The 14,843-nt window shown below is 37.8% G+C and overlaps 3 protein-coding genes across 5 annotated transcripts in view; 2 read left to right on the forward strand and 1 right to left on the reverse strand.

Moving 5' to 3' along the window:
• The window catches only part of LOC125868999 (putative late blight resistance protein homolog R1A-3), a 130,546-nt gene that overhangs the window by 80,193 nt on the left and 35,510 nt on the right, over window positions 1-14,843 (forward strand). The gene's annotated exons all lie outside the window — the stretch shown is intronic.
• LOC125868392 (uncharacterized) lies at window positions 1,585-3,797 on the forward strand. The gene is made up of 4 exons (XM_049549056.1): window positions 1,585-1,982; window positions 2,127-2,149; window positions 2,591-2,861; window positions 3,627-3,797. The coding sequence occupies exons 1-4, from the start codon at window positions 1,665-1,667 to the stop codon at window positions 3,633-3,635; spliced, it is 621 nt and encodes a 206-aa protein (XP_049405013.1). The 5' UTR covers window positions 1,585-1,664; the 3' UTR covers window positions 3,636-3,797.
• Window positions 1,825-14,843, reverse strand: part of LOC125868387 (uncharacterized) — a 93,735-nt gene continuing 80,716 nt past the window's right edge. For 2 of the 3 annotated variants that reach the window (XR_007446732.1, XM_049549049.1), the window contains one exon: window positions 1,825-2,060. The gene's annotated coding sequence lies outside the window, so the exon portion shown is untranslated. Of the gene's footprint in view, window positions 2,061-3,923; window positions 4,185-14,843 lie in introns of those variants that run through there. The other variant, XM_049549048.1, reaches the window with a different exon arrangement.

The raw sequence follows: 14,843 nt of genomic DNA on the forward strand, positions 1-14,843 counted from the left end.
GTTTGGATATGTGATACGTAGTCAATTGATGATTTGTTTCAGATTTAAATTTTCATGATTTAAAAGCATGATGGTGTCCAAAGTGGTTCCTATGACGACCTCAAGTTAATACTACAACGAAAGATTGGATTCATAGTAAAAAAATTATTAGATTTCTTAGTGTGTATATACAAAACTACTCTGTATCCCATAGTTTCTTATTCTTCTATATGAACATTGATTGTTGGTGAACTTGCCAAATTTCATCTCTGTTCAGTTTTATGTTCTTTTTTTCCAGAATTGATGCTGAATACTACATCACAAAATATCATTCGTGCCAAGTTCACATTTTCTTTTATCTCGATCTTCCTAGTGATATGTGGGACAAACATCGTTATAAGTTGTCCAAGTTGCCAAGAAATAGTTCGATTTGACAGCTGCAACTGTTATCTTACTACTGTTCCACAAGTTGAACTAGTCCATAATCTATCTAGAAAAACGTTAAGTTCCATTTCAGGTTCTTCAATCTGCATCTTATTTTGGCAAGTATTTCTTTATCCTTAATCAAAGGTCTCGAGTTCAAAGTTTTGAGTTATGAAGTCACCTTTGGTAGAGCATACTTTACCTTCCAAAAGTGGGATTTTTCTGTGTGAATTTGAATTAATTGGATCCCAAAACAAATATTAAACATCAAATGTCAAATACTAAGCAATAATAAAAAGAACAGAATGGAAGAGAAGTGCTTTCACCAAAATATCATTTTTTTACCTAGGCTATTTATGCTATCAAATAAGGTAAATACGGATGGTTATGGTATAGTGGATAGGGCTACTTCTTTAATTAGAGTTCTCAAGTTCTGAATGAGGTCCTATTCAGCACAAATTCAAATTAGTCGAACTACAATACGAACATCAAACAGCGGGTTGAAAGCTAAAAAAAAGTCTAAAAATTAGGACTAAGAAATTCAAAATTTTGATTTTAGATCATACATTCAAATTCTAGGTAGGATTCACATCAATCACATGGTTGCATGCGTATCCCACTCCAAATGATGTATTGTTCAAATTTTATATTATTAGTAGTTAATAATGGAGAACACTTCTAGATACTTTCAATTTTCAACCAAGAGACAAAAAGTAAAAAGTTTATTAAAGAAAAAGGGGCGGCTAGGAGAATATATTGTGTGCAATATTAAATTTGCTGTTGCACTTGGGAGAATGTGGAAACCATAATGTTATTTCAACCAAATCCTAATACTTAGATCTAAAAAAAAATTAGGGAACAGTGATTCCTAAATTCAAACCTAATATTAGTCGCGAAATCAAAATTCACTAAAAATATGAAAAATTATTTTCATATATTCAATATAATTTTTCAACGAAAGAGATCTGGATGACTTTTGCATCTATCTAGCTCCTTACCTACCGTAACATTATTCAAATTAATCACCTTATTTCCTCTTTCTACGAGCATGTGTTCGACTTTTTCGTATTATTATGTCCACTTGTTGTCAACTTTATGTTATTTTTTCATCCACTTGTTATTAAATATTTTCTAAAACAGTACCACCATCCTATTTTATGTGCATAAATAAATAGAAGAACTACTAGCTTAATTGGTTTGTACAACACAAAAGATTCATAGTACCTAGAGAAAAGAAACGAATACGATTAGATATCGCGAAAATGACTAGAGGGTATGTGATTCTCATGTTCTTGATGGCTGCAGTTGTCATCTGCAGCCATCAGCAAGCGGTGGCGAAAAATATCGTCACCTATTCGCAGTCGCGCTTTAGCGCGACCACTAGTTGCAGCGATAGTGATAAGGGGAAAATAAAAAAGTGCATGACACAAACAGTCTCTATAGATAAATGTTGCCCCTTATTTAAGAGGGCAATTGGTGCTAATTGTAAGTGTTACAATTATGCTGAGGATTTGGATAATCAAGCTTTAATTACTCTTCAGAGCTATTGTGATGTCAATAATCCATGTAAAAGTGTTCAAGTAAGTTCTTCCTTCTTTGTCTTACAAATAGAAAAACTATTGATAGAAAGCGTTTTCCCCTTTTGATGAACTTGAATCCTATATAAAGCGAAAATAGAAGTTATTGCTAGAACCTAACAAAGCATTTTGTAAAAAATGTAACAGAAAGTGGTAGATGATGGGCAGAGGCGAATCCAGGATTTTAAGAAAACGGGTGCACCATTACTTTAAAGATAAGATCAAAAAATTTATAATAACAATAACTGAGCAATCCATAAAAATTACTTGGAACTTGGAAGTTGAAAAGTGAGTGGGAAGAAACTTTTGAAGTCTTTGACTTTTAGAAGAATTTAGCTTCTTCTTTTTTTTTAAATGAAAAATGTGTTTTTAGTTAATAAAAATAAATTGAAGCGCATTGGGGCTGCCTGGGATCGAACCTGCGACCTTTGTGTTGATATCTTGCAGTTGTACCAGTGAACCATCTAGCCATTTTGAGAACGGGTTCAACAAGTTTTAATTTAATATATTCTTTAATAATAATAGAAGTAATATATCGAGTTTAGTCAGATGACCACGGGTTCGAGTGACCCAAAATATATACATAAAATCGCCCCTGATGATGGGAGTAGGACTGGCACAGTGGAAGCGGTGGCGACCATTTCTGCCAGCCCAAGCCCCCGGGTGCACCCTCAGGCGCAGACGAAATGCAGTGCCGCTGATAAAGCAAAGGTTAAAACTTGCATGACGAAAACAAGCTCCATAGATGCATGCTGCCCAACATTCAGAAGCATACTAGGCAAGAGCTGCCCTTGCTATAATTATGCCATGAAATTAGACAATCAAGCTTTGATTACTCTTGAAGCTTATTGTGATGTTAACAATCCTTGTAATAAAGTGCAAGTAAGTTCTCTTCTTTCCCCAAAAGTACTCTTTTTCAAAAGCATTTTCGAGAAAATACACTTAAGATTTTAGAAGTTTGGCCAAACAGAGGAACAAATCACTTTTCCCTACAGCTAATTTTGCGCTTTCTCACCTACCAAGATCCTACCTTGTACTTTATGCATTGAAGAACTAAGTAGAAGTAGTTTTTAAGTTCCCTTTCCCTAAAAAAAGAAGTATATATTTAAATTTACTCCACTAGATAACTAAAAAAGCAATCCAGCGCACAAAACATCTCATGTTAACAGGATTTGGAGAATGGTCACACCCTATAGATAGTCTAAACTCTACTAGATAACTATTTGAAGATTTTTCCACAATTTGATTGGCAATTTTTTCTTTCTTTTAAGTGAGTTCCAACATTTCCAAAAAATTTCTCATTGTTTTTCCGATTTTTAAGAGATGACAAACAATGTGTATAGCACAAATAAACAGCTTGTAAGATCACATTTGACTCACTTGTACCTAGTGCCATCTGTTTCTAGCAAATTTATTCGAACCTAATTCTTCTAAAACTTACTATTTCAATCAACAGCCTCTTACTAGGTGATACTAAAAGATGAGTTGGACCTTTTCTTTTATTTGTTTATCTCTATTCTGTTTGAATTCGTTGTAAGACTCATAATGATCAACTTTACAAAGATCTCATTTAGTTTCAGAAGCTCATAGCATTGAAGCCCAATTTTAAGTGCCTAATTGATCTGTGGTTAAATTTGATACTTTCAGGTGATATGAATCGAGCTAGCCAGGATGGAGATGGAAGAAAATATTTATTATAATGAATGTTTATTTCCTAGTTCTGTATGAGTTGAACCACTCCTATTTTATCTAAGACTTTGAGCAATAACTTAGCTTCCTTTTGCATTACATATATTCTTGTAGCAAACTTTTGGACTAAATATGTATGTCATATATTCTCCACCACGGAGGCCACTCCTACCTTGTTCCTAATTTTAAGTTTTTGACCGTCAAAAAAAGTTATGGTAACATTTCAACTGAAAGTATTACATCATACCAAGTGCAGCCTTAATAGTTAATATAGACCTCTCAGCTCAAATTTAGTTGATCTGCTCTGTTCTTAAGTTGAATCCGAATTTACTTATCATGTTTCCAGAAATAGCAGTACAACAATTTCCTCATGCTATTAATGTACTAGCTTGACTTTGTAAGGTTATCATGAAAATTGAAAATCTAAATTGTTTGACATAAACACTTACCCAGACTCTCTTTTCTTAATTTTCTTGTCAAGAGGGCCATTTATTTATGAAAGGTTGAGCTACTCTTCTGCAGAAAATAATTGAACATAGAAAAACATATTAACTTCACAATGCAAATCAAAACTTCAAGACACTAGGGCCATTTTGCATCCCTCCAAGCGAAGCCATGATGTCTTGAAGTTGAGTGATCTGCAGGATTGGAACAGTGCTCTCCAGCCTGTTGATTGTTCTGTGTCTCAAATACAAACGCCGGACAACATTGAAGCTTCTCATCAGATAGTATGGCTTCTTCTCTGTATCTAGGATTGTAGTACCTTGGATGTTGCAAGAAAGGAACACCCTTCCACCAAAGCTTAAGAGCCTGAGATATATATAGTGAAAAGGAGAAAGGGAATGAATGCCATTCCTATACAAATTGTAACGAAAATAACTTAAAAGGCAGTAATGAAGTAAATAATCATATTGAAATAACAACAAGAGCGAGTGATTCTTAGTGATTGCAGCGAGCTAATTGATAGCCAACAGTAGTAACGAGAAATGTATGAACAATGATGGAGCTACAGTATCTACAAAACAAAGTGTCAATGTGTATCAACGTGTTAAAAAGGTGATATTTATATATAACCTAACTCTAACCGACTCCTAGATCTCCTCCCGCACCTCTCGGGGATAAGACGGTGGTTGTTGGATGTGATAAAATGAAATCCTTGATATTCAGAGTTTGGCTGGTGTCGGGAAGGTGAATTGTCTGGGCTCTTGGACCTCTCGGACAGGTTAAGAGATCTTAGGTCTTTGGCCAAGTTGGCACCAGCTGACTCGGGGTTGACTATGTGTTCCTTCTGTGCTTGCCACATGTTCGGTCAAAGAGTCTTCATCCCGGTACATTTATTACCAATACATTAATAAACATGATTCATGAGAGAATACTTCTGATTTGCGCATCAAGCATGCAGTGAGAAAACTAAAAGCAAAGAAATTCAAGTTTTGGAGGATCTTATAATTAATTTGGAGGAGCAGGAAAACCTAATACGAGGCAGAAACTTGTCATTTAGGAGTAAAATGAGCGAGCATACAACACAGATTCAACCAAGAAAGTCATTGCCCATTGAACTAAGATGCATTAACAGGTGCTTCTTGAAACTGTCGCAAGATATTCAGTTATCAACAACGAATTTATTTCCAGTCTAAAGGGCTTACCTGCCAATATATCCCTAATGCAACCTTGTGAGGCATTAGCCAGAAGAATAAATCTAGATCAGTATGTGTGGAGGATGATACTCTTTTGGCCATCAATGAAGCTGAGAAATATTCACCATGTTTCGGATGATTTACTGAAATTGTTACAAATAGATTATCCCCAGGTGTATTTGTTTTCATGGTCCAGTTTCCTAGCATATCCTGCAATCAACTCCACAAAGCTACTAATGAATATCAATGACTAAGTTAGATCCAAAAATAATATGAAATAGGAATTTTAATGAAGAGTCTTAACATAGGAAAATCCAATCTATCAAACAAGAAAAAGTATGTGAGACTGAACAACTGAGCACCAAACAAAGTCCTGAAATACCAGGATTAGATAGTAGGAACCTTTCAGGATGGTAGCCAAGTCATGTAGCAAGGGTTTAAAAGGATCAATAGCTTGTTCGGCCTCATCACATTAGTATATTCGTACTTGTCAGAGAGTGAATGTATATGCTCAAGTACCTAACCACACTGCATATACCGGCCCTAGTAATGGCAGAAAACTATAGAAACAGTGACAAGAATAGAGTTCTGTTTCAGGTTCAGCAAAAGCAAGGACGTGCCACCAAAATTATTTAAATGCCTCAAGTATCTAGGACACAATAACAGGTAACATAGAAAATTCTATGCATTTCTAAACCATCGCAACCTTTACATAACAGTTTTGAGGTTTGTATAATGATAACAATATAATCGCCAAGGAGAAAGCAACATAAGATATCAGCACAAAAGATGGAATAGAAGGAACAAACTTCATGAACAGTACAAGATAACAAATCAAGAGCATGACATTGATGTTATGCATCACTTTCGAAGGTCACTAAAATCAGATTAAGCTAGAGATAGATGTAAGTAAATACTCCCTCGGTTTCAGTTTGTTTGTCCTACTTTCTTTTTTAGTCCGTTTAAAAAAGAATGTCTCTTTCCTTTTTGGGGGAAACTCTTTAATTCCAACTTTCACATTGCCTGTTTAAGACTACAAGATTAAAGAGAATTTTGGTACATTTGGCATATCTTTAGTTTAAGACCACAAAATTCAAAAAAATCTTCTTTATTTTCTTAAACTCCATGTCAAGTCAAAATCAGACTAACAAATTGAAAGAGGGGGAGTAAAAGGCAAGGTGATCCCTAAAGATGGCTTACCATGAAAGGACTAACATGAAGAGATTTGCAACTACATCTGAGTTTGGGTTGAACAGAAAGGGTGATTGTTAGGTAAGAATAACACATCAGATATAGGCTGATTGTTCAACACACAAGCACTTCCAATATGAGTAACTGATGCTACTTTACCATTTGGTAATTGAACTTTACTTGCTCCTTGTTCAGGCACATCCCTAGCTTTGTTTAGAATGCCAAGGTCAGATGTGATATGATGTGAAGCTCCAGTATCAACTATCCATTTTCTACTTGCATAATTACATGACATAGTAATAGGAGAACTACCTTAATCTTCAGTAGTGGCAGTGTTTGCAGATGGTTCAGCTGTTGTGTTCTCACCACTTGATCTAGATAGCAGATGAATAATTTGTTGATACTGAGCAGGAGTGAAAACAGCTCCAGACAGAGGACCTGTTCCTGTAATGTTGTTTCCTTTGTTGCTGCAGCCTATGTTCTCCTGTCCAGGATTAGAGTGGAGATCCACCTGATTAGCATACATCCCTGTGTTCAGAGGTTTCTTCTTGGACTTGAAGTCTGCAGGATATCCCACTATTTTGTAGCACTGTTCTCTGGAATGACCCTTACACCCACAATGTTCACATTGTAAAAAGTTTTTTCTAGCCTTGTATCCTCCTGAAGAACTAGTACTGTGATTATATCCTTCATTGTGATCACCAACACACTACCCAACACAAGCTGTTGGTGATGGACCTGGAAATTAAGAGGGACAAGAGGAAGAAGAGTGTATATGATCGACCGAGGATTAAATGGGGTGGCTTGACTCCTGACCTTTCCCGGGAGATGGGCGAGAAGTTGAGTGGAATGGGGGCTTGGAGTGATAGCGGGGATGCGGACACCATGTGGAACAAAGCAGCTAGTTGCATTAGGGAAGTTGCTTCAAAGGTGTTGGGGGTATCAAGGGGTAAATTTGGAGGTCGTAAAGGAGATTGGTGGTGGAATGGGGAAGTCCAAGGCAAAGTGGAAGCGAAGAAGGCTGCATACACAAAGTTGGTGGAGTGTATAGACGAGGAAGAGAAGCGGTCGCTTAAGAAAGTCTATAAGACAGCGAAGACAGAAGCTAAGTTAGCAGTTACGAAGGCTAAGACGGCAGCTTTCGAGCGCTTGTATGTCGAGCTGGGGGACAAAGGTGGGGATAAGAAATTGTATAGGCTCGCAAAAGCAAGAGAGAGAAAGGCGCGCGACTTGGACCAAGTAAAGTGTATCAAGGATGAGGAAGGCAAAGTATTGGTGGATGAGACCTCCATTAAGCAGAGATGGCGAAGATACTTTCACAAACTTCTAAATGAAGAAGGGGGCGGAGAAATTGTGTTGGGTGATTTGGCACACTCGGAAAGACTTCGAGACTTTGGGTACTGCAGGTGTTTTAGGAGCGAGGAGGTTTTACGTGCTATTAGAAGGATGAGCAGGGGAAGAGCGACCGGACCCGATGAGATTCCGGTGGATTTTTGGAAGAGCACGGACAAGGCAGGTATAGAGTGGTTGACTGGGTTGTTTAATGTTATTTTTAGGACAGCAAAGATGCCTGATGAATGGAGGTGGAGTACAATGGTTCCGTTATATAAAAACAAGGGTGATATCCAGAACTGTAACAACTACAGGGGTATCAAATTGCTAAGCCATACTATGAAGATTTGGGAGAGAGTGGTGGAGATGAGGGTGAGAAGAGGGGTGTCCATTTCTGAGAACCAGTTTGGATTCATGCCAGGACGGTCGACGACCGAAGCCATTCATCTTATGCGAAGACTGGTAGAAAAATATAGAGAAAGGAAGAGAGACCTACATATGGTGTTCATTGACCTTGAAAAGGCCTATGACAAAGTACCGAGGAATGTCCTCTGGAGGTGCTTGGAGGCTAAAGGTGTCCCGATGATTTTTATTAGGGCGATAAAGGACATGTACGGTGGAGCCAAGACTCGGGTTAGAACGGTTGGAGGTGACTCGGAACATTTCCCAGTTGAGATGGGGTTGCACCAAGGATCAGTCCTTAGCCCCTTTCTATTTGCTTTGGTGATGGATGAGTTGACGCGGTCTATTCAGGAGGAAGTCCCATGGTGTATGTTATTTGCGGATGACATAGTACTGATTGATGAGACGCGGGACAGAGTTAATGCGAGGTTGGAGGTGTGGAGACAAACGCTTGAGTCCAAGGGGTTTAAGTTGAGTAGGACCAAAACAGAATATTTAGGGTGCATATTCAGTGATGCGTTGGATGAGGCAGATGTAGAAGTGAGACTTGCCACACAGAGCATCCCCAAGAAAGAAAGTTTTAAGTATCTTGGGTCTGTAATTCAAGGAAGTGGTGACATCGATGATGATGTCACACATCGCATTGGGGTTGCTTGGATGAAATGGAGGCTTGCCTCTGGAGTCTTGTGTGACAAGAAAATTCCACCTAGACTTAAAGGTAAGTTCTACAGAGTGGTAGTTAGACCAGCCTTGTTGTATGGAGCGGAGTGTTGGCCAGTCAAGAACTCTCATGTTCAGAAAATGCAGGTTGCGGAGATGAGGATGTTGAGATGGATGTGTGGACATACTAGGAGTGATAGGATAAGGAATGAAGTTATCCGGGAGAAGGTGGGAGTGGCCTCTGTGGTGGACAAGTTGAGGGAAGCGAGACTGAGATGGTTTGGTCATGTGAAGAGACGGGGCGCAGACGCCCCAGTGAGGAGGTGTGAGGGGCTGGTTGTAGAGGGTATGCGGAGGGGTAGAGGTAGGCCTAAGAAGTATTGGGGAGAGGTGATTAGACAGGACTTGGCTCAGCTTCACATTACCGAAGACATGACTCTAGATAGGAAGGAGTGGAGGTCTCGTATTAAGGTTGAAGGTTAGTAGGACTAGCGTGTTGTCTCTCCTTGCTAGGGTAGGCGTGTGTAGTAGTCCTAGTCTTGCACTTGCAGTTCTTGTATGTGATATCGATAGCCTTTTGTTGTTTATTGCGTTTCACTTCTCTCATTGATTATTGATGTCATTGTCTTTTTGTTGATTGTATATTATCTTTCGTATTTGATGGTATGTATTTACACTGTCTTCCTCGCCTTTTACTTGGATTTGATGTACCTGAGCTGAGGGTCTTCCGGAAACAGCCTCTCTACCTCGCACGAGGTAGTGGCAAGGTCTGCGTACACTCTACCCTCCCCAGACCCCACCTAGTGGGATTTCACTGGGTATGTTGTTGTTGTTGTTGTTGTTGTTGTGATCACCAACACTTGAGAATGATTTCACAGAAGAGACCTTAGATGAACCAGCTCCATTGCTGTAGGTGTTGTGTCTGTGAGTATACATTGTTGTGCCTTCTATCATCCCTGAACTGTTTGAACTAGTACTAGCCAGACTTCTCTGACTTTCTTGATTAATAAGTAGTGCATATGCTTTGTTGAGTGAAGGAATCGGATTCATCATCAGGATCTGACTCCTAGGAGGGGAATACGACTCATTTAACCCCATTAAGAATTGCAGTAACCTTTGATAATCACAATGTTCACCAAACTTTTTGGATTCAGGACATGGACACTGAGGGCATGGCATGATAGCATCATACTCGTCCCAGAGGTCTCTCAACCTTGAATGATAGTCAGCGATTCCAAATATGAAGGTTTTTTATCTTGAGATAGCATAGGCATGGTAACAATATCGACACGGTAACGCCCAAAAGCACGTCCGTAAATGTCATGACATATCCAAAAAAATGGAACGGTTAACGCCACAATGACCGTGTTGATGACCAAAAATGTTCTGATGAAGTAGCTCACGATAAATTTACTCTTTCTTAAAGGTAATTTATCTTCAATAGCCGTTGCAATTGGAGAGACGACAAGAGCATACTTTGTTATTGGATTAATGAGTATCGTATATATCGCGATTTTCAAACTAATTTTCCCGGTTGGGAGATTTAATGTTATTTGTGACATTAAATTTTGTCCATACATTAAGTACCCCATAGATGCAATTGATCCATAGATAATTGTGCTTAATATAAAGCACACAAATAAAACCTGTTTAACAAAGAAAGAAAAGAAAAAGGATTTAACTTATATACATGCCATCAAGTAAAATATGTTTATGATTATTGTTGTGATATGACATGTAGGCTGTATTAAAGGTATTTATCATTTATTATAAGATAAAGAAAATATGAAATGTCATTTTTTTATAATTAGAAATATAATTATTTATAAATTGAAATGTCATTTGCCAACTTTATATTCAATCAAATATTGAACAAAAATATTTTATTTATAAATTGAAAAGTTCTTGAATCTCACTCTATGTTCTCTGTTCCGTATATTTTTGTGTCTTTTTGTATGTTTTTGTATTGTTCTATCTATTTCTGTGGTTGGAGTACTTCTCTCCAACTTCTAAGTATTGGAGCACTTTCTATGTGGCGCAAGAGTAATACTTCCTCTATCTCATTTTTGACGTACTTTAATATAATTTTTAATATGTCGTCCCAAAAGAGATGTCATCGATCTTTCTATAACAGAAAAATGACATAACTTTAAATTTCCTTTTATACCTTTAATGAAACGATATTCAACCACAACTTCCAAAAGAAATTATTTCCTTTTATCTTAAGCTTTGTATTTAGTTAAACGATACCAAATAAACTGAAACCGAAGTAATACTTATTTATCAATAACTTAAGATATTATTACCTTGGGAAATTGGCTCCTATCCTTCATGGAATTGCATATTGTTGGGAAAACAACATGACCACAATAACAAAATGTATACATACTTATTGCACTTATTAATCCATCCCATCTCCAAATCACACCTTTTTCTTCAAATCCAATACCATCAATTGCACCAACCCAAAATATTGAAAAAACCAAAACAATTGAAGCCAAAAACTCCACCAATAGAGACATAAGCCAATAAACCTAAACTTTTCAACCATGTTGTTGGCAATATTATAATAGCAACTAATAAAACAAAAACTTCCCTTCCAACAAATTTAACACAACCAAAATGAATTTTTGCAAGTTGTCACCTTCTAATATGAGGAATTCAATTGCAACAAAGTATAGTTCAAGATATAAGAAAATTGATATCAAAATTATTCCTTTGTTACCAAAAGCAAATTCACCAATATCAGGATATGTATTGATTGATGGTGAAACACTCATGCATTTTTGTAAAAGTATTCCTGTGTAACAACATATAATTGCTACTAAAAAATGTAACATCTTGCATTTTGAAATAGCTATGAAAAAGCTTGTAATTGGAAATAGTCATTTTTTGGAAAGAATTTGAAATCTGGAAATTTGGTTTAGTATGGGAAAAAATTGAGTTTTTGGTCAACTTTGAGCAGTCATAACTCCTAGATAAAGATGATTTAGGTGAATTTCATGTTATGATTGGAAATTCCTTGGAATGATCTTTCCAACGCCGCCGAGTTTTCTCGATTCCGAGTTCGTATGAGTGAGTTATGCCCTTTGGAAGTTGGGCTGTTGGCACAGGGCAGTTTAGTCCGAATGTAAGGGTATTTTGGTCTTTTCCCTAACCATTTCTTTTGGTTATATTAAGGGTATAGACTGATTTTAAATCATTTTTCCCTTTTAAAAGTGAGAGTTAGGGCTTTTGAGAGAAGAGGAAAAGAAGAGGAGAAAGAGAAGAAGAAACAAGGATTCGTCAAGATCGTCGTGGTTTTCGTCGGGGGTGATCCCTAATAAGGTATGTGAGATCATAGTGTTGAGTTGGGTCATTCCCCCACACGCCAAACTCGTTTAATTCCAAGAAAAGATTGGTTGTGTTTGTTGAAGTTTGTGGTTGTATTTGTGGAATTCTTGTGGTTGTGTTGTTGAAGTTTCTTGTTGATTTGGGACATGTTTCCGGTTGCGTTTTCGAGTTGAATTTATTATATGTTGAGGGGTTTTATGATTCTAAGTGTTTGGGGCTTAAACCTTGGAAGTTAAGGTGGTTTAGAGTTGGAAAAACGAAGGAGAAAAGTCGGGTTTTCTGGGGAAAAGGCTGGGGCGTCGTGCCAGCCAGCGTGCCCCAAAAGGGGCTCTGAAGTTTCCCCCTTGTGGCGGCACTCCTTCCAGAGAGCCCAGCAGGCCCCTCTGAAGTCTAAAGGCTGGCGCCCCGCGCCTCTCAGAGCGCCAAGGACACTGACCCTCCTCATTCCTTCCCCACTTTTTCATGCAAGTTTCTTGGCAATGTACCTATGTTTTATAGTTGTTTTCAACACTCTAAGGTACATCTAAACATCCCGAACTCATCCATAAACATGAGGTTATTACCCTTGAATTCATAATCCAATTCGATGAAAGTTTGGTTCAAAGTCAAGTGAAGTTAGAGTCAAGTCTAGAAGTTAAGAAACAAGTCAAAGCAAGTCTTCACAGTTTTTCAAGAGTCTTTGTAAGTCTTCATTTTAAGGCTCAAGTTTCAAGTTGAGTAAAGAGTATAGAGTTGAGTTCATTTCTCAAAAGTATTAGGGAACTAAGTATTCCCAAAGAAGTTTATAAATGTTTCCACATTTGAGTAAGAAAGGAACTATGATTCCAAAAGAGCCTTTGGGCTAGTTTTCAAGAAAAGGGAACATCGATTCCAAGTGAGCCTTTGGGCTAGAGTTTGAGCAATTATCTCAAACTAAAGAAAGATGTGTTTAAAACACTTCTGAGCTAAAGTATTTTGGGAGTAGTATTGAGCACCGAATTGGGGACACGAGTTCATATTAACTCAACTCTCCATAAGAACCATGTAGCCAAACATGGGAATTAACGGGCAATTCTTTTTAGATGATCACGTAAGATTAAGCTAGTGGATATACTAAGTTAAGTAAGGTCCTATATCACGGCAAGGTATAGGATGGTTGTCAAGCCCCGAGCCTACACCCTGGGCGGGACCGACACCCGGAGACCATTGCTAGCCCCCAGACGAACCCTTGGCCTGGCTTTCTTAACTCAGCGGAAACTTAACTCAACAGTACAACTCAATGCAATGAAAGGTTATAAAACAACCAACTGATGCATAACATGCCAAAAGGCAACTCGAGTCTCAAAATAGAATATTTACATATATATACAAAAATGAGAGACTCAATACTAACTGACTGACTGTCTATGAAGCCTCTACATACTGAGATGGATGTTGGGACAGACCTCGCAACATCCTAACAAAATAGAAACTAGAAACTAGAAACACGAAATAACCGAGTCCTTCGAAAAGCAAGGAGGATCACCACTGACTCTGGAGTTCTCAGCTGGATCAACGACGTGCAGGATGTTGATCTGGGGTACCTGTGTCTGCATCGTCATAAGATGCAGGCCAACTGGCATCAGTACATTGAATGTACGAGAATGCGAGCTGGAAAGCTAAACTACAACTTAAGCTTGAAAAGAGTACAAGAGAACACTTACCTTGGCACTGTTCACTCATGAATAACTGAACTCAATATATAAAGCAATAAGACACATGCAATATATAAAGCTTGTAAAACTCTTAAAACATGACGTAAAAATCATATTATAATATCATGAAAATACCATGCTTCCTCTCAAGGTCTACTTGGTCAATGTATGAATGAAGTCCCATACCCACATCCATACTAAGCAGAACCCTCGAGGAACCATGCTCTTTCTACTGTGGGAGCTTCTCTAACCGACAAACCACCACTATGAATATGAGTGGTGATACAACGTTTTACCTCACGTTACCCGAGGACCATCATATACCTTGCCGTGATATAGGAAGCTAATGATACAACGTTTTACCTCACGTTGCCTGAGGACCATCCTATACCTGGTCTTGATATAGGAAGCTAACTTTACTAAGTGGATCCACTAGCTTAATCTTACGGGTTCATCTAAAAAGTATGACTCGTTAACTCCCATGTTGGCTACATGGTTCTTATGGAGAGTTGAGTTTAATATGAACTCGCGTTCCCAAATCGGTGCTCGATACTACTCCCAAAATGCTTTTGACTCATAAGTGTTTTAAACACATCTTTCTTTAAATGAGATAATTACACAAAATCTAGCCCAAAGGCTCACTTGGAAACGATGTTCCTTTTTCTTGAAAACTAGCCCTAAGGCTCTTTTGGAATCATAGTTCCTTTCTTACTCAAATGTAAAAACATTTAGAAACTTCTTTGGGAATACATAGTTCCCTAATAGCTTTTGAGAAATGAACTCAACTTACACTTTTGACTTAACTTGAATCTTGAGACTCTCTACTTAGCTTGAAACTCTAAGCTCTTTGCTTGACTTGAAACTTGAGTCTAAAGATGAAGTTAAAACGTTCAACGAAGACTCTTGAAAAGCTTTGAGGACTTGCTTGAACTTACTTTTTAACATGG

The sequence above is a fragment of the Solanum stenotomum genome, chromosome 6 (genome assembly GCF_019186545.1).
Source record: "Solanum stenotomum isolate F172 chromosome 6, ASM1918654v1, whole genome shotgun sequence".
Classification (NCBI taxonomy): Eukaryota; Viridiplantae; Streptophyta; class Magnoliopsida; order Solanales; family Solanaceae; genus Solanum; species Solanum stenotomum.

Excerpts from the sequence above, each read along its gene's own strand:
- LOC125868392 (XM_049549056.1), top strand. The coding sequence starts at position 1,665 with ATGACTAGAGGGTATGTGATTCTCATGTTCTTGATGGCTGCAGTTGTC. Across the intron at positions 1,983-2,126 it reads ATCCATGTAAAAGTGTTCAA|AAAGTGGTAGATGATGGGCA; the intron begins GTAAGTTCTTCC and ends AAAATGTAACAG. Across the intron at positions 2,150-2,590 it reads GTGGTAGATGATGGGCAGAG|GACTGGCACAGTGGAAGCGG; the intron begins GCGAATCCAGGA and ends TGATGGGAGTAG.